A 19,716-nucleotide genomic window follows, 5' to 3' on the forward strand; every position below is an offset into this window, starting at 1 on the left:
CATCATGCTAGAGGCTGCAAGGTGAGGTACAACTGGTCTAACCTAGTCATATCATGTAATGAGTTCCTGTGTGTTTCACTTGTGTACACTTTCACCATCCTCATGATATGGTCTGAATTCAATGTTCTTAAAGAGATAGTTCAAGGATTAGTTTGAACTCATCTTATTGATACACATAGAAAGTAGGCTAAGGACCTAGAGAGTCTGTGATCCTACATCTGGGTTTGTTTACTAAGCAACAGCTTAGCATTATTGAGTTAAAAACTAGTGGTATAGGACCCCTGTCAGCATTCTTCAAGTAGCATGTCTAAATCACTTATCCCTTTCATCAGTGTTTAATGTTCATCAGTGTATAAAAAGGAACCGTAGCTGTTTGTTTGAAGATTAAACCAACAGATAGGCAGATAGCATACAGTGCCTTCCGAAAGTATTCACACCCCTTGATTTCTTTCTACATTTTGCTGTGTTACAAAGTGGGATTAAAATGTTATTCTTGTGAAAGTGGAAGAAAAATTTGAACATTTGTAAAAAAAATATGAAAAATAACACTCAGAACAGTCAGCTTTAATTTGATGGTATTTTCATCCATATCGTTTAGAAATTACAGCACTTTTTGTTCATGGTCCCCCATTTTAGAGGAGCAAAAGTATTGGGACAAATTCACTTATGTGTATTAAAGTAGTAAAAAATTAAGTATTTGGTCCCATAAGTTTACAGCCAAAAGAACAAAAAATGCTTCACTGTCCTGTCACATCTGCTCCTGCAATGCCCTCTACTGCTCATCCTGTGTCTCCTTGACCTGCCACTCCCCCAGTACTCTCTCTCTCTCTCTCTCTCTCTCTCTCTCTCTCTCTCTCTCTCTCTCTCTCTCTCTCTCTCTGTGTGTGTCTGTGTGTGTTTGTGTGTGTGTGGGCGGAGACAGGTGTGCTGGAGTCAATGCAGATCCCCACCAGCTAACCTGTTCCATAATCAAGACCTCTATATATACTCAGTCCTGCCACTTCCACGCTGCCAGATCGTAATCTCTGCTCAGTCAGTCTACTTTTCTAGCCATTTGTTACTATTCAGATCCTGTTGTGCCTGTTTTCCTTGCCTGACGCTGTTTTCCTCTCCGCTACAGTTCTGCCCCCTCTGACTCTGGTCCCTGTCTCCAGTCCCACGTCTTGTCATCCTGCTACTCTGTCCTAGATTCCCCACTCTACTGCTCCCTTGGATTCACCTCTGGACCTGCTTACCCTGTCTTATCCCCTCTCGCTCCAGCCTCAGCCTCCGCACCTGGTTTCCAGCAACCCGCCTGAGCTTCCCCTGACCTGCACTCCATCTTCCCCCTGTGTTTCAATAAATACCTTGGTTACTTCATCCCAGTCTCCTCGTCTGAGTCTGCTCTTGGGTTCCCCTGTTCCACTCCGCATAACATGTCCCAATAATTACGGAGGGCACTGTATCTTGATTATATAAGTATTCAACCCGCTATCAATACATGTTAGAATCACCTTGGGCAGCGATTACAGCTGTACCCATCTGCCAATATGTGCCCTTTTTGTGAGGCATTGGAAAACCTCCCTGGTCTTTGTGGTTGAATCTGTGTTTGAAATTCACTGCTCGATTGAGGGACCTTACAATTCTGTATGTGTGGGATACAGAGATGAGGTAGTCATTCAAAAATCATGTTAAACACTACTTTTACACACAGTGAGTCCAAGCAACTTATCTGAGTTAATACATTTTACTCCTGAACGTATTTAGGCTTGCCATAACAAATGGATTGAATACTTATTGAAAGTGTGACCAAGACTTAAGAGTTTACTGGGACTGTGAGACAGTAAAGATTAAAGAATGACTACACGTGGCGAGAGAGAGAGTTTTACTGTATGTGTTATTTGCAGATTCTCTGGTCTGATGAAACCAAGATGGAACTCTTTGACCTGAATGCCAAGCGTAACGTCTGATGGAAACCAGACACCGCTCATCACCTGGCAATACCATCCCTACGGTGAAGCATGGTGGTGGCAGCATCATGCTGTGGGGATGTTTTTTAGCGGCAGGGACTGGGAGATTAGTCAGGATCGAGGAAAGATGAATAGAGCAAAGTACAGAGAGGTCATTGATGAAAACGTGCTCCAGAATGCTCAGGATCTCAGACTGGGGTGAAGGTTCACCTTACAACAGGACAATGACCCTAAGCACACAGCCATGACAACGCAGGAGTTGCTTCAGGACAAGTCTCTGAGTTGCCCAGCCAGAGCCCGGAGTTGAACATGATTGAACAGAGACCTGAAAATAGCTGGCTCAGAAAATGAAGCATTGATTTGGGAAGAAATGTAAGTCCACGTTGGGAATGAGAAGAATGCACTCACACTTTCCAAGCGTGACAAGTTGGAATTCTTTAAGTAGTGAAATTCTCTCTCAATATCATTACAGAACTTGTAGGCTGTGTCAAGTTTTATAAAGACCATGAAATCAACGACAGCCATGACCCATTTTACAATTACCTGAGATGTGAGTATTCACAGAAAGAGGAAAGGGAGGTATAGAGGGAGGTCCCTCAATAGTGGTGTGGGGTTCTGTGCTTTGGCAAAGTGGGTGGGGTTATATCCTGCCTGTTTGGCCCTGTCCGGGGGTATCATCGGATGGGGCCACAGTGTCTCCTGACCCCTCCTGTCTCAGCCTCCAGTATTTATGCTGCAGTAGTTTATGTGTCGGGGGGCTAGGGTCAGTCTGTTATATCTGGAGTATTTCTCCAGTGTCCTGTGTGAAGTTAAGTATGCTCTCTCTAATTCTTTCTCTCTTTCTTTCTCTCTCTCGGGGGACCTGAGCCCTAGGACCATGCCTCAGGACTACCTGGCATGATGACTCCTTGCTGTCCCCAGTCCACCTGGCCGTGCTGCTACTCCAGTTTCAACTGTTCTGCCTGCGGCTATGGAACCCTGACCTGTTCACCAGACGTGCTACCTGTCCCAGACCTGCTGTTTCCAACTCTCTAGAGACAGAAGGAGCGGTAGAAATACTCTCAATGATTGGCTGTGAAAAGCCAACTGACATTTACTCCTGAGCTGCTGACCTGTTGCACCCTCGACAACTACTGTGATTATTATTATTTGACCATGCTGGTCATTTATGAACATTTTAACATCTTGGCCATGTTCTGTTATAATCTCCACCCGGCACAGCCAGAAGAGGACTGGCCACCCCTCATAGCCTGGTTCCTCTCTAGGTTTCTTCCTAGGTTTTGGCCTTTCTAGGGAGTTCTTCCTAGCCACCATGCTTCTACACCTGCATTGCTTGCTGTTTGGGGTTTTAGGCTGGGTTTCTGTACAGCACTTTGAGATATCAGCTGATGTAAGAAGGGCTATATCAATAAATTAGATTTTATTTGATTATAGAGAGAAAGAAATAAAGAGTGAAAGAAGGAGAGTGAAATCGAAAGGAGAGAGGGGGAGGAGAGCGACAGTGAGAGACAGAGTAAATGGTGAAGTGAAAGCGTGTTGGTGGCAAAGTTGGACTGACCTGAGAGCAGTTTGCAGAGTGGGAACAGCACCATGCTCTGGACAGACAAGATGCTGCAGCATGACCTGGCTTTGGGCTAAGGCCTGGATGTCTGCCAGGAAACTATTCTTTCTCTTTCTCTACGTCTAGCACTCTTTGTAAAGCTAGCAATTCTTGTTCTCCATCATCTGTATTTGCGAGTTGTGTTTTTCTCTCATATCCCACTCCCTTGGCTTCCCTCCTCTCTTTCTTTTCTCCCCCCTCTCCTTTCACTCTTACCCCATCAGGCTTCTGGACTCTTCTCTTCTCGGGCCAAAGCAACCAAATGTGTTAGGAATCTCGGCTGATGGGATGAGTTTAGAGAGACAAGATATGGAGAGGGACGGAGATGATAAGGAATGGAGGAGAGGAAATTAGAGAAGAGGAACGAAGGTGCCTTCATCTGTACAATACTGAAAATACAGGATAGGTGAAAGCGATGAGGTGCTGGGAGTCTTCTTTGCAGGTTGGCATTTATTTGGATGACTCATGTACTGGAGGCAGCTCTGCAGGGTCCTCACTACCTAAGCTGTTGTTACATTAAGTAATACCATTTGATTCTAACCTTAACCCTTACCTTAACCACACTGCTAACCTTATGCCTAATCCTAAACTTAAATTAAGTCCAAAAAGCACATTTTTACAATAGAGCCAATTTTGACTTTGCCTCTGACCCATCTAGTGGAAACCGTTCAGCTCGGCCTCCAGGACAAGATTCATGCCAATAAACGCCAACCTGTGTCTGGTTTCACCTGTCCAGTTGTGTTGTAACTGGAATATAGAACTACAGTGATAGAACTCAGAATGTTGTCTATATGAACTGAAATGTCTATATGATTTAAAGTCTCTACATGATCTGAAATGTTTAAATGAACTGAAATGACTATATGAACTGAAGTGTCCCTATGAACTGAAATTTTAAATGAACTGAAATGTCCATGTAGTATGAACTAAAATGGCTATATGACCTGAAATGTCCATATGAACTGAAATGACAATATGAACTGAAGTGTCCCTATGAACTGAAATGTCTATATGAACTGAAATGTCCATGTAGTATGAACTAAAATGGCTATATGACCTGAAATGTCCATATGAACTGACATGCCCATATTAACTGAAATGTTTATATGAACTGAAGTGTCCCTATGAACTGAAATGTCTATATGAACTGAAATGGCAGATCACAGTTGCAATCCCAATAACTCAGACACACTCACCAGGTCACTTTGCAGTTTATTACGATAAATCTGATTTTGTACATCCATACATAAATAGCGACATATTTCAGCTCTTGTGAACAACATTGGACAGAAGCATCAATCAAATCCAAAATATAAACAAACAGATCAACAACACTGGCTACATTGAAAGATGTATAAATTACAGGATGCATGTAAACCATTCTTCATCTGTCATCTCAATCTTCCACCTTGTTTGGCAGAGAGTAGGGCTAGAGCCAATACCACAGAAAACAGGGGATACTTAACACTGTAGTGTATGGGGCTTTACATACATAGGGCTACGTAGCACATTCATAGCAGTTCCTAACACTGTCATAATCACTACATAAGCATTTATACATGCAAATGTCAGCTAAGATTATCAACCGCAAGTTGACATAAGATAATGCAGTGACATCTACCGACCTGCAGTTGAGCATAAACGTGAATGTTTATGTAGGGCATATGAAGGCATTATACTATAAATGTGTTAATTGTTTTTTTGTGTGAAACCCCGCCTACACTAAAGTATAACTGGATTGAATCATGAAAGTCCACTAATACCAAAAATATTGTATAAATGAACATATCCAATAAGTTGCATATAACCGTGTAGTTGTGTCAATATGAGTTTGTAAATGAAGCAACAACATCGAAGCCTGTTTTACAGTCACCCAAACACAGGAAAACTTTTACAAAATTTGTCAGCACAACAGTTTGGCAGTGTTCATTTATATTAATAATTCCATTTAGTTTGTATTAATATAAACCTAGAATTTGACTAAATCTAAAATAAAATGACTTTAAGGGATATATATTAGAAAAATATTTAATTTAATGCAGCATTGGACTTTTGAATATAAAATTAATCAAATTGCACAACATTTGTATGATACTTAAAAAAAAAATTCAGTTAAAATACAGAACTATTCAGATGGTTTCAACATTGCCAATTTGCAAAAGCTTCAATCATATTCATAATATCTATTATAAGGTCGAATAACATCCATAAAAATGACACAACCAATTGATTCTTGGTCAGCTATCTTCCCAATTTCTTTTGATTTAGACTGTATGTTGTTGTTTAAAAAATAAAATATTTAAAGAATTTCCCCAAGGACTGAACTTTTTTTTTTCTCAAGAGAACCGGGTAAAAGACTGCCGTTCTCAAACTCTCCAATGCTTTGTTGACACCTTGTGAAAAATATGCTACATATCAACATCTTTGAGCTTTCAGTTTGAAAAACAATCAATAGGGGGACTGCATTTTTTTATGCATATTAAAGTATAGTCGTAAACCTAACTTGAAATTGTGCATATATCTTAAAATCACATTCCTCAAATTAGGATTTGGGCTTAAGATACAGTAGCACAGTGAGTACTTCTACTCTTACAGAAAACAAATATATGACAAAATAAATATGTCAAAGTATAAATATTAAATAGATATTTCAGAGTTGGAGTTTAGAGAGGTGGATATTTTAGAGGCCAAGTATATTTAAAAACAACATTACAATCATTGTCTTTGTATAATATATTGATCATGTCAGTCATATTACAATTATGAAATTTATATTCTGAAGGTAGCATGCTCAAGCAGGTGGTAGAGTGAAGGGAGAATAGGGCTGTGTCCCAAAAGTCTTAATGTTATTTCCTCATCTCCTTCTCTTGTCTCCTTCTGTTGTCTCCTTTTTTTCAATACCACTGATAGGTAAAGGTGATAAATTGAGCCTCAAAATATAATTGTATATACTAAATATATACAATTATTAATATAAATGTTTTTCTTGCTGTCTCTTGTGACCAAAATCAAGTTTGTTTTGTCTGACGTTTTCATACCCAAAAAGTTATGAACAGATGAGCCTAGGTCCCGTGTCAAATCTTGTGTCGATCCAGCTACATATACAGTGGGGAGAACAAGTATTTGATTCACTGCCGATTTTGCAGGTTTTCCTACTTACAAAGCATGTAGAGGTCTGTAATTTTTATCATAGGTACACTTCAACTGTGAGAGACGGAATCTAAAATCAAAAATCCAGAAAATCACATTGTATGATTTTTAAGTAATTAACTTGCATTTTATTGCATGACATAAGTATTTGATCACCTACCAAACAGTAAGAATTACGGCTCTCACAGACCTGTTCGTTTTTCTTTAAGAAGCCCTCCTGTTCTCCACTCATTACCTATATTAACTGCACCTGTTTGAACTCGTTACCTGTATAAAAGACACCTGTCCAAACACTCAATCAAACAGACGCCAACCTCTCCACAATGGCCAAGACCAGAGAGCTGTGTAAGGACATCAGGGATAAAATTGTAGACCTGCACAAGGCTGGGATGGGCTACAGGACAATAGGCAAGCAGCTTGGTGAGAAGGCAACAACTGTTGGCGCAATTATTAGAAAATGGAAGAAGTTCAAGATGACGGTCAATCACCCTCGGTCTGGGGCTCCATGCAAGATTTCACCTCGTGGGGCATCAATGATCATGAGGAAGGTGAGGGATCAGCCCAGAACTACACGGCAGGACCTGGTCAATGACCTGAAGAGAGCTGGGACCACAGTCTCAAAGAAAACCATTAGTAACACACTACGCTGTCATGGATTAAAATCCTGCAGCGCACGCAAGGTCCCCCTGCTCAAGCCAGCGCATGTCCAGGCCCGTCTGAAGTTTGCCAATGACCATCTGGATGATCCAGAGGAGGAATGGGAAAAGGTCATGTGATCTGATGAGACAAAAATAGAGCTTTTTGGTCTAAACTCCACTCGCCGTGTTTGGAGGAAGAAGAAGGATGAGTACAACCCCAAGAACACCATCCCAACCGTGAAGCATGGAGGTGGAAACATCATTCTTTGGGGATGCTTTTCTGCAAAGGGGACAGGACGACTGCACCGTATTGAGGGGAGGATGGATGGGGCCATGTATCGTGAGATCTTGGCCAACAACCTCCTTCCCTCAGTAAGAGCATTGAAGATGGGTCGTGGCTGGGTCTTCCAGCATGACAACGACCCGAAACACACAGCCAGGGCAACTAAGGAGTGGCTCCGTAAGAAGCATCTCAAGGTCCTGGAGTGGCCTAGCCAGTCTCCAGACCTGAACCCAATAGAAAATCTTTGGAGGGAGCTGAAAGTCCGTATTGCCCAGCGACAGCCCCGAAACCTGAAGGATCTGGAGAAGGTCTGTATGGAGGAGGGGGCCAAAATCCCTGCTGCAGTGTGTGCAAACCTGGTCAAGAACTACAGGAATCGTATGATCTCTGTAATTGCAAACAAAGGTTTCTGTACCAAATATTAAGTTCTGCTTTTCTGATGTATCAAATACTTATGTCATGCAATAAAATGCAAATTATTACTTAAAAATCCTACAATGTGATTTTCTGGATTTTTGTTTTAGATTCCGTCTCTCACAGTTGAAGTGTACCTATTATAAAAATGACAGACCTCTACATGCTTTGTAAGTAGGAAAACCTGCAAAATCGGCAGTGTATCAAATACTTGTTCTCCCCACTGTATATACCAAATCTGGAATGAATGGAAATACCTTTCCTTAATCTGGAATGAATGGAAATGCATTTCCTTAATCTGGAATGAATGGAAATACATTTCCTCATTTTATTCAGTGCCTATATTTTTTCATTAATTTGGGGTTGAGGCATACAGTTGGATCTAAAAAAACACATGTCCTGGTACGTGGACTCATCTCGACACCAGACCACTTTTGAGGGCTGAAAACATCTTACTAACTTTTGTTTTGAAGTGAAGTGTCCCTTTAAGACTATTGGGACCCATCCTGAAGTGGAAAGATGTCTGGAGGAGGGGGTGGAATGATGGTGGATAGAGGTGGATAGATGGCTGGAGGAGGGGTGGAATGATGGTGGATAGAGATGGATAGATGGCTGGAGGGGGGTGGAATGATGGTGGATAGGTGGCTGGAGGAGGTGGTTGATAGAGGTGGATAGATGGCTGGAGGAGGGGGGGTGGAATGATGGGGGATAGAGGTGGATAAATGGCTGGAGGAGGCGGGTAGAATGGAATCCTAGTTGAATCTAAGTATTCTATATGGGCCCCCTTTCCTTGCCTCTTTTCTTTCATGCATACTGATCTTAGAAGACTGAAACAATATGGCGGAAGTCTATGGGCTAGCTAGGTTTCACTACATTAGGAGGAGGGGGAGGAGGAGGAAGGGAAGCCACTTGCGGGAATTGAGATGCAACCGACCTACAACTGTGCAGAATGAAAGACAGATAGACAGAGAGACAGGCTAGAATGCTGCAAAGTAAGAAAAGCAGAGTTTTGGAAAAACAACAACACAATTGGCTGGAAGAGTTTCTCTCTGGCTTTCACACTCCCCCTCTCTCGCATGCTCCTTCCATGCCCAGCCACCGCCTCCTCACCCTATCTCTCTCACACCTTACCCCGGGTGGCAAATCTTGACCAAGGAGAACCGCAGGGCTGTGTAGGCTTGAGCCCAGCACTAACACACCTGATCCAACTACCGGTAGTTAACTAAGCACAATCTTCAATGTAGACCATGAATAGTTCAATCGGCCCTGAATCCTATAGGGCTGGATATGTTGGGTCTGGAACAAAAGCCTGCACACACTGAGCTCCACCCCATGCCCCCCCTCCCTCACTGCCTGTCGTCAGAGAGCATGTTGAAGAGTGCCTGCAGCAGCCGGTCATCTCTGTGCCTGTAGGGCTTGGAGCTGTAGAAGCCATCACTGTAGTCGCTGTAAAGGCTGTCATCCTGCCCGGCTCGCTGGTACTGGTTGATCCTGTCCAGGGCCTGGTACAACTTCTGTGGAGCGATGTGAGGGCCTTCTCCCCCTGGAATGTAATGGGGCCAGCCCTGGTGCTGCTCTCCCCTGCTAGAGGAGGCCTTTTCTGGGGACTGGGGCAGGACGGCGGGGGTCTGCCGGTTGAAGGTCGACTGGAGGAGACGCAGGAGGGCCAGGGAGGGGGACAGGGGTGGGGAGGAGGGCCTCACCGGCTTCATCTTGGGGGTGGCGGAAGGAGGGGGTTGAGTCTTCTGCGGTGAGTGGGCCTCAGCCTGGGTGGACAGTTCCTATAGGATTGGATAGAGAGAAAGACAAACAAACATACAGACAGAAATGGTTTAGTGGATGAGGTAAGTAAGTTACACAGAATTGCATTTGAGGCCTGACGAAAGTCGACAGACCATATATACACATGTATATTTAACTATCTCATATGTAGATACTAGTATGGTTCGGGAGATAATAAATATGAAGTTAAAAAGAGGTGAAAAGTCCCTTTAATTATCGTGCTCACCCCCATCATGTCGTCCATGTGCTCCACTCCTCTACGGTCATTCTGGACAGCGTTGTAAGGGATGTACACTCTGGGTTTCTTCATCTGCTCGGGTTTCTCTGACGTGCCGTGGAGAATCAACTTCCAGGTCAGGATCTGACCTTCATTCTCCACCCGCCCGGACTGACAAAGGGAAATAGAAAAAGAGTGTAAAAAACATCCTGTTTAGACAATATGTTGATACAACACAATGCCTATGCTATGTGGCATTTGGAGCAGTTTGACCACAGTAAATAGCCAGCTCCATTTTCTATAAAGTTTGAAATCGTCTAAACAAACTTTACTGGAAAGTAATGGATTGGAACTATCCCTTGACTGACCGTGTCAGTTATCTTGAGGGTCCAGGTGCCAGTGGGGTCTTCTCCCCAGGTGTGAACAGACATGAAGTCCCAGTTCCTGAAGCCGTTAGATGACATGTCCCTCTCTCTCTCTGCCAGCAGGACCGTGCTAGTGCCTGATACCAGAAAATAATAATGGTTCACATAGCCTTGTTTGGCTCCAGTTTTCAGTTTTATATTGTATGTATGTGTTTTGGGGTTTTACTATTCTGGGGATCAGAAGTCTTCACAAGGATAGTTAAACCAGGACAATTCTGACAAGTGGGGACATTTTGTCAGTTCCCACAAGGAAAAAGGCTATTTTAGGCTTAGGGGTTAGGTTTAGGGTTATAGCTAAGACACACCGGTAGGATTGTCAAACGTTTGCCTGCCGATTGTACTTAGCACCTCTGAACATTGTCAGCAGCCAATCTCATTTGTGAAATCATCAGCTACTCAGTTTAAATACTCCAAACCAGAAGGTGGCAATAGCGTTGTTTGTCAATGCATGTCTGTGTGTGTTGCTTATGGTCTAGATTCCAGTGTCAGCTAGCTGCGCTAATGTTGTTATTTTGTAGAAAGCCCTTGTTGATACGAGCCAGATGGCCACAGCTAGATAACTACCTAGCAATATGACGAAGAAATAATTTCATTCACTCCCCATAATCCCATACTGCCAGTGCTAGCACATAGCCAACTGTTGAGCTAGCTAGCTAACGTTAGCATATTTGCTAAAGGACACTGCTCTAATTCGGCAGCTAACACAGGCAGCTGTTTCATGTAAACCAGCTAATCCATTGTGATTTAATTGTAATGCCAATACTTGCTACAGTGGTTAGCTAGCTTGGAGGATGTTTTTAGTGTTGTGTGTATTGCATCTGTGTACTTACTATAACTAGCTACCATCCCATAGCCTACATTGCATACGAAGTGTGACTGGCTCATCTGTGGATGTACAGAGAAAATGCCATCTTAAAAAAAAGAAATTGTTGTCACCAATGTTGGCTGCCCCATGTTTTTTTTATTTTTTTTTATTTCACCTTTATTTAACCAGGTAGGCTAGTTGAGAACAAGTTCTCATTTACAACTGCGACCTGGCCAAGATAAAGCAAAGCAGTGTGACACAGACAAAAACACAGAGTTACACATGGAGTAAACAATAAACAAGCCAATAACACAATAAACATGTCAATGACACAGTAGAAAAAAAGAAAGTCTATATACAGTGTGTGCAAAAGGCATGAGGAGGTAGGCAATAAATAGGCCATAGGAGTGAATAATTACAATTTAGCAGATTAACACTGGATTGATAAATGAGCATATGATGATGTGCAAGTAGAAATACTGGTGTGCAAAAGAGCAGAAAAGTAAATAAAATAAAAACAGTATGGGGATGAGGTAGGTAGATTGGGTGGGCAATTTACAGATGGACTATGTACAGCTGCAGCGATCGGTTAGCAGCTCAGGTAGCTGATGTTTAAAGTTGGTGAGGGAAATAAAAGTCTCCAACTTCAGTGATTTTTGCAATTCGTTCCAGTCACTGACAGCAGAGAACTGGAAGGAAAGGCGGCCAAATGCGGTGTTGGCTTTGGAGATGATCAGTGAGATATCCCTGCTGGAACGTGTGCTACGGGTGGGTGTTGTTATCGTGACCAGTGAACTGAGATAAGGCGGAGCTTTACCTAGCATAGACTTATAGGTGACCTGGAGCCAGTGGGTCTGGCGACGAGTATGTAGCGAGGGCCAGCCGACTAGAACATATAGGTCGCAGTGGTGGGTGGTATAAGGTGATTTGGTAACAAAACGGATGGCACTGTGATAGTGAGGGTTTGTGCTCTCTGATTGGCTCAAGTCAAGTTGTTGGCCACTATTCTACAAGTAGAAACGGTAGGTTTGTCACTACCGGGTCAGCACGCAGCAGGTACCGCTTTTGTTCTAGTAAGAGAAGTAATGGCCTCCCACTGTGACCTATCGGCAGTCTATTGGTAGTGAGATTCTCGGTGTGCTTCATGCTTTAAGGTTACAATTACGGTTTGGGTTAGAATTAGGGTTAGGAGTTAGGGTTAGGGGATAAGGTTAGGTTAAGGGTTATGGTTAGGGAAAATAGGATTTTGAATTGGAATCAATTGTTTGATCCCCACAAGGATAGTAAAATAAACGTGTGTGTGTGTGTGTCTAACCTGATGGGGATGTGAGTGTGATGTGTAGGTCTCCTCTCCTGGTGTACTCGATGCTGGCCTCCACTTGCACATGCTCCAGTGAGAGGACAGCGTTGTCCTGGCCATTACAGGCCTTGGTGGGGATCTCAATGGTGATCTCTCCTGCTGCTTTAAGTGCCCTGGGAAAAAGACACAGCACAGGAAGTTAGTACTGTGGTTGTACTACTACCATAACATACCAAACCAAACAACATTGGTTCAACGTATACTGGCCATGATTGATATATTGTACCATCGAATACAGTCAGGCAAAACGTGTTCTCATTATAAATCAAAATAGTAACATTTAACCATTATTTATTGGTTATATTGGTATGTATCCACAAGTGACATATTCCTTGTGGATACATGTCAACATTCTGACATATTTCTAATGAGAGTTGTCTGTCTGAGTATATTACATGAATATTACATGTTATATTGACCAGGTATGACAACACATACATTTGGATGGCCAGTGGTTGGCTCAGAATCAGGGTGAATCCGTATATTCACCCAGGACGTGAATGGTTGGAGCAATGATACACATGGAGGCTTAAATCCTCTAGATTATACAGAGGTGGCGTGATCATGATGGCCTAGGTCAGAGTTACCTAACTGGTGGCCCCCCAAGGGATTTTATTGGGCCCCCAAAATATTCTGAGCAAAATAAAACAATGCTTTTAAAAATATACATATTTTTTTTATTGTTGGACATAAAAGACTTAATGATGATCCCTGGCCTAGGTAAAAAGGAAACTGGGTGTCATGCCAATGAGTCGCTTAATCCCAGCTGCCTGGCAATGGGACATGATCAAGAATCGGGTTGTAGAGACATGTTTTGTGTTTGTCCTTTGTGTTTGTAGTCACAAATAACTTTATCCATAGCTAATATTGTCTTCATGACCTAATCTCTCCCATTGATGTTTGGTTAGCAGAGGCAAGTAAGGCTGTTAAAGGAAATCCGAACTGTGGAGTACAGTCTCTTTTAGCCTGCAAACTACTGTCAGGGTAAGGAACCATAACTGTAAACTCTAAAATACCAAACCTATCCTTTGAACTGAAGGTCATTTGGAGGATGTAGCCTAGGGCTGGTGGCTAAACTATCTAGCGCTCACACGTCCTAAGGCAGTTCATCCGAAATGAAGGTAAACAAAACATCTGCTCAGATAAAAAATGAGGTTTAATCTGGAAATAAATGTTGGCTTTGCAACATTTGCCAACTAGCTTTAGCTCTAGCTTTAAACTCCTAAAGCCTAAAAACATAAAGTTATTAGTAAATAGAAGATTTCTCCAAAGATTGTTAGAGCCTTCCATTACAGAAATCTAAGTCAGAATCCTAGCTTTCTTATCAATACAGACCGTGGACATACACACACGTGCGCTTATGCACGTACACATAACATAAACACACAAAAACACTTGACCTGACACACAAATCTCTGGCTTTCATTTGACTGTTGTTATAATTGTTCCATATGAGAAACAGGTCAAACTACAGATGTCATTAGAAGAGCCAAAATGTAAGGACATCTCAGGACACGGGATTCTGTCCCTAATGGAATTATCGGTGCACTCTATAAATTTGCTTGTCCACCGGAAATAGTCTGAATTGAACAATACATGGCGGCAGGTTAACAGCACTGGGTCAGTAGCTGAAAGGTCAGTGGTTCGAATCCCTGAGCCGTCTAGGTTAAAAAATCTGCCAATGTGCACTTGAGTAAGGCACTTAACCCTAATTGCTCTGGATAAAAGTGTCTGCTAAATGACTAAAATGTAAATGAAAAATGCAAGTATGTTATGTCAGATGGATTAGATGTTTCTGGTATACTAGAATGTTAGAGTCTTTGTACCTGGGCTGGAAGGAGTCATCCCTGATTATGCACTGTTTCTTCTCAGGGACGTGTTTCCAGGTGGCCGGGTCGGCCAGGTCCACCAGGGCCTTGGCATTGAGCAGGCCGAAGCCAAAACGACTGTTGACCATCAGGCCTGCCCCGTTCCTCTTCCAGCCGGGGTTGTTGGCCAGCGGGTCGAACTCAGACGTCCACACCACCAAGTGCTGCAGATCCCTCCACGTCAGCTCAGGGCTGGGGTGAGGGGTTAGTGGGGATAGACAAATAAGAAGTCCGACATGTCCCTAAACACCTATTTCATTGGTGGAAATCGTTTAAGTCATGATTGTTGCCTTACTTCTGTTCCAGTGCCAGGGCAAATATCCCAGCAGCCAGTGGGGCGGAGGCGGAGGTTCCTGTGTGTGTCTCTGTGCATTCATTATGCAAATCAGCACTGGTCTGCAGGAAGACAGAAGTAAACAAAGTTATCATAGTTATTATAACGTAAAGTAACAAAATGTGACACAAACACTAATCTCAATTATACAGTGATGTGGGGGACCTGGGGGCAAAGGTCACTCACTATTCTCTGGTCGGTGTAGTCTCCGCTGCTGTAGGCGGTAGCCAGAGTGGAGGAGCACTTCTCAGCGTACCAGGGGGACAGGCCCTGCTGGGAGGCACTGCTGATGGAGATGGTGTAGATGCTGTCTGTGTAGCCGTCGCAGTCGCAGTTGTCCCCCTGGCGGCCCCCATTCCCTGATGCCCACACGAAGATAGAGCCCTTCCCTCCCCGGCCCTGAGGGGAAGGAGATGGGTGAGGAGTTAGGTTTTAGTAGCCTTTTGCTTAGGTTCCTTGTCTAGCTTAACTTTTTTTAAATCAAATTTCAATTTATTTAGATGATTTGTTTGTATTTTAGTTTGTTTTGACTTCTATGTGGTTAAAGTGGAATAATTATGTTGGAATAATAATATGAGTTCCTTATTTATAAATGAGTCATGAAGTGTGGAGTGCTGTTGAACGGTCAATTTTACAATCAATATGAACTTGGTGATACAACAGAATAACATGATGTAGATTCATGGAATGCTATTTTTTTAAAGGGAAAAAGAGAGGACTTTGGTGTGTTACCTTCTGGATGCCGTACTCAAAGGCTTTTGACGCAAGGCGACCGGGGCCCTCTACCGTCTTGCCATCGTCGTTGGGTCCCCAGCTGGCACTGTAGATGTCCACGTGGTCTGAATTGAAGCCAATAGAACTGGCCTCGATGGCATCCGTCACGATACCGTCCAACATGCGAATCCCTGCAAGTCAACATGATGGAACACGTCAGGGAAATATTTGATTGACTGTAGTTTAAGTGTTTTGAGTCATTGCACGTTGTGCGGTCTTGTGCCCAAATATAAAACTTTGATTTGATTTGAGACATGCGCTGAATACATCAGGTGTAGACCTTACAGTGAAATGCTTACTTACAAGCCCCTAACCAACAATGCAGTTTTAGGAAAAATAAGTGTTAAGTACAAAATACACAGCCAGGTTTCTGACCTCCTCCCTATAGGCTGTGTCATCATTGTCGGTGATCAGGCCTACCACTGTTGTGTCATCGGCAAACTTTAGGATGGTGTTGGAGTCGTGCCAAGCTAAGCCGTCATGAGTGAACAGGGAGTACAGGAGGGGACTGACCACGCACCCCTGAGGGGCCCCCTTGTTGAGGATCAGCATGGCAGATGTGTTGTTACCTACCCTTACCACATGGGGGCGGACCGTCAGGAAGTCCAGGATCCAGTTGCAGAGGGAGGTGTTTAGTCCCAGGGTCCTTAGCTTAGTGATGAGCTTTGAGGGTACTATGGTGTTGAATACTGAGCTGTAGTCAATGAATAGCGTTCTCACATAGGTGTTCCTTTTATTCAGGTGGGAAAGGGCAGTGTGGAGTGCAATAGATATTGCATCATCTGTGTATCTGTTGGGGCAGTATGCAAATTGGAGTGGGTCTAGGGTTTCTGGGATAATGGTGTTGATGTGAACCATGACCAGCCTTTCAAAGCACTTCATGGCTACAGACTTGAGTGCTACGGGTCGGTAGTCATTTAGGCAGGTTACCTTAGTGTTCTTGGGCACAGGGACTATGGTGGTCTGCTTGAAGCATGTTGGCATTACAGACTCAGTCAGGGACAGGTTGAAAATGTCAGTGAAGATACTTGCCAGTTGTTCAGCGAATGGTTGGAGTACACATCCTGGTAATACGTCTGGCCCTGCGGCCTTGCGAATATTGACCTGTTTAAAAGTCTTACTCACGTCGGATATGGAGAGCGTGATCACACAGTCGTCCAGAACAGCTGATGCTCTCATGCATGCTTCAGTGTTGCTTGCCTCAAAGCGAGCATAGAAGTAATTTAGCTCATCTGGTACAGTGCCTTGCAAAAGTATTCATCCCCCTTGGAGTGTTTCCTATTTTGTTGCATTACAACCTGTAATTTAAGTTGATTTTTATTTGGATTTCATGTAATGGACATACACAAAATAGTCCAAATTGGTGAAGTGAAATGAAAAAAATAACTTGTTTCAAAAAATTCTAAAAAATGTAAAACTGAAAAGTGGTGCGTGCATATGTATTCACCCCCTTTGCTATGAAGCCCCTTGCTATGAAGCCCCTTCAGAAGTCACATAATTAGTTAAATAAAGTCCACCTGTGTGCAGTCTAAGTGTCACATGATCTGTCACATGATCTCAGTAAATATACATCTGTTCTGAAAGGCCCCAGAGTCTGCAACACCACTAAGACAGGGGAACCACCAAGCAAGCAGCACCATGAAGACCAAGGAGCTCTCCAAACAGGTCAGGGACAAAGTTGTGGAGAAGTACAGATCAGGGTTTGGTTATAAAAAAAATATCCAAAACTGTGAACATCCCACGAAGCACCATTAAATCAATTATTAAAAAATTGAAAGAATATGGCACCACAACAAACCTGCGAAGAGAGGGCCGTTGACCAAAACTCATGGACCAGGCAAGGAGGGCATTAAGAAGCAACAAAGAGACCAAAGATAACCCTGAAGGAGCTGCAAAGCTCCACAGCGGAGATTGGAGTATCTGTCCATAGGACCACTTTAAGCCGTACACTCCACAGAGCTGGGCTTTACAGAAGAGTGGCCAGAAAAAAGCCATTGCTTAAAGAAAAAAATAAGCAAACACGTTTGGTGTTCACCAAAAGGCATGTAGGAGACTCCCCAAACATATGGAAGAAGGCACTCTGGTCAGATGAAACTAAAATTGAGCTTTTTGGCATTCAAGGAAAACGCTATGTCTGTCGCAAACCCAACACCTCTCATCACCCCGACAACACCATCAAAGCATGGTGCTGGCAGCATCATGCTGTGTGGATGTTTTTCATCGGCAGAGACTGGGAAACTGGTCAGAATTTAAGGAATGATGGATGGCGCTAAATGCAGGGAAATTCTTGAGGGAAACCGGTTTCAGTCTTCCAGAGATTTGAGACTGGGACGGCGGTTCACCTTACAGCAGGACAATGGCCCTAAGCATACTGCTAAAGCAACACTTGAGTGCTTTAAGGGGAAACTTTTAAATGTCTTGGAATGGCTTAGTCAAAGCCCAGACCTCAATCCAATTGAGAATCTGTGGTATGACTTAAAATTGCTGTACATCAGCGGGAACCCACCCAACTTGAAGGAGCTGGAGCAGTTTTGCCTTGATGAACGGGCAAAAATCCCAGTGGCTAGATGTGCCAACCTTGTAGAGACATACCCAAAGAGACTTGCAGCTGTAATTGCTGCGAAAGGTGGCTCTACAAAGTATTGACTTTGGGGGGGTGAATAGTTATGCACGTTCATGTTTAGTTTTTTGTCTTATTTCTTGTTTGTTTCACAAAAAAAAAATGTTGCATCTTCAAAGTGGTAGGCATGTTGCGTAAATCAAATGATACAAACCCCCCCCAAAAAATATATTTTAATTCCAGGTTGTAAGGCAACAAAATAGGAAAAATACCAAGGGGGTTGAATACTTTCGCAAGCCACTGTAGGCTCTTGTCACTGTGCAGCTTGCGGCTGTGCTTCCCTTTGTAGTCTATAATAGTTTGCAAGCCCTGCCACATCTGACGAGTGTCAGAGCCAGTGTAGAATGATTCATTCTTAGTCCTGTATTGACGCTTTGCCTGTTTGATGGTTCGTCGGAGAGCATAGCGGGATTTCTTATAAGCTTCCAGGTTAGAGTCCCGCTCATTGAAAGCAGTAGCTGTACCCTTTAGCTCAGTGCTGATGTTGCCTGTAATCCATGGCGTTTTGTTGGGGTATGTATTTACAGTCACTCTGGGGACGAAGTCATCAATGCACTTATTGATGAAGCCAGTGATTAATGTGGTGTACTCCTCAATGCCATCGGAAGAATCCCGGAACATATTCCAGTCTGTGCTAGCAAAACAGTCCTGTAGCTTAGCATCTGCGTCATTTGACCACTTCTTTATTGATCAAGTTACTGGTACTTCCTGCTTCAGTTTTTGCTTGTAAGCAGGAATCAGGAGGATATAATTATGGTCAGATTTGCGAAATGGAAGGCGAGGAAGAGCTTTGTACGTGTCTCTGTGTGTGGAGTAAAGGTGGTCTAGTTTTTTTCCCCTCTGGTTGCACATTTAACATGCTGATAGAAATTAGGTAAAACTGATTTAAGTTTCCCTGCATTAAAGTCCCTGGCCACTAGGAGCTTGTTGGCTTATGGCTGTATACAGCTCATTGAGTGTGGTCTTTGTGCCAGCTACGACAGCTACGAAGAATATAGATGAAAACTCTCTTGGTAAATAGTGTGGTCTACAGCTTATCATGATATACTCTACCTCAGGTGAGCAAAACATCAAAACTTCCTTACTATTAGATTTCGTGCACCAGCTGTTGTTTACAAATATACACAGACCGCCGTCCCTTGTCTTACCGGAGACGGCTGTTCTATCTTGCCGAGGCAGCGTATAACTAGCTATATGTTATTCATGTCGTTGTTCAGCCACGACTCAGTGAAACATAAGATATTACAGTTTTTAATGTCCCGTTGGTAGGATATGCGTGATCGTAGTTCATCTATTTTGTTATCCAATGATTGTACGTATGGTAGAGGCAGATTACCCACTCGCCGTCGGATCCTCACAAGGCACCCCACCTACGTCCCCGATATCTCCATCTCTCTCTCATGCGAATCACCTTGTCTGAAGTAAATCCTTTGTGTCCGACTCGTTAAATAAAAAATCTTATTCCAGTACGAAGTGAGTAATCGCTGTCCTGATATC

The 19,716-nt window shown here is 43.2% G+C and overlaps 1 protein-coding gene across 1 annotated transcript in view; it reads right to left on the reverse strand.

The window, feature by feature from the left end:
• Window positions 1-4,748: 4,748 nt before the first annotated feature.
• LOC106583415 (neuroendocrine convertase 1) overlaps window positions 4,749-19,716 on the reverse strand; it is a 30,937-nt gene continuing 15,969 nt past the window's right edge. Inside the window, exons 7-14 of the mRNA XM_082967639.1 lie at window positions 15,558-15,730; window positions 15,012-15,224; window positions 14,787-14,887; window positions 14,450-14,683; window positions 12,579-12,736; window positions 10,402-10,535; window positions 10,043-10,204; window positions 4,749-9,815 (exon numbers count right to left, since the gene is read on the reverse strand). Coding sequence (XP_082823765.1) covers window positions 9,381-9,815; window positions 10,043-10,204; window positions 10,402-10,535; window positions 12,579-12,736; window positions 14,450-14,683; window positions 14,787-14,887; window positions 15,012-15,224; window positions 15,558-15,730 — 1,610 coding nt within the window. The 3' untranslated portion in view covers window positions 4,749-9,380. The remainder of the gene's footprint in view (window positions 9,816-10,042; window positions 10,205-10,401; window positions 10,536-12,578; window positions 12,737-14,449; window positions 14,684-14,786; window positions 14,888-15,011; window positions 15,225-15,557; window positions 15,731-19,716) is intronic.

Source organism: Salmo salar, chromosome 22 (assembly GCF_965601325.2).
Source record: "Salmo salar chromosome 22, fSalSal1, whole genome shotgun sequence".
NCBI classification, from domain to species: domain Eukaryota; kingdom Metazoa; phylum Chordata; class Actinopteri; order Salmoniformes; family Salmonidae; genus Salmo; species Salmo salar.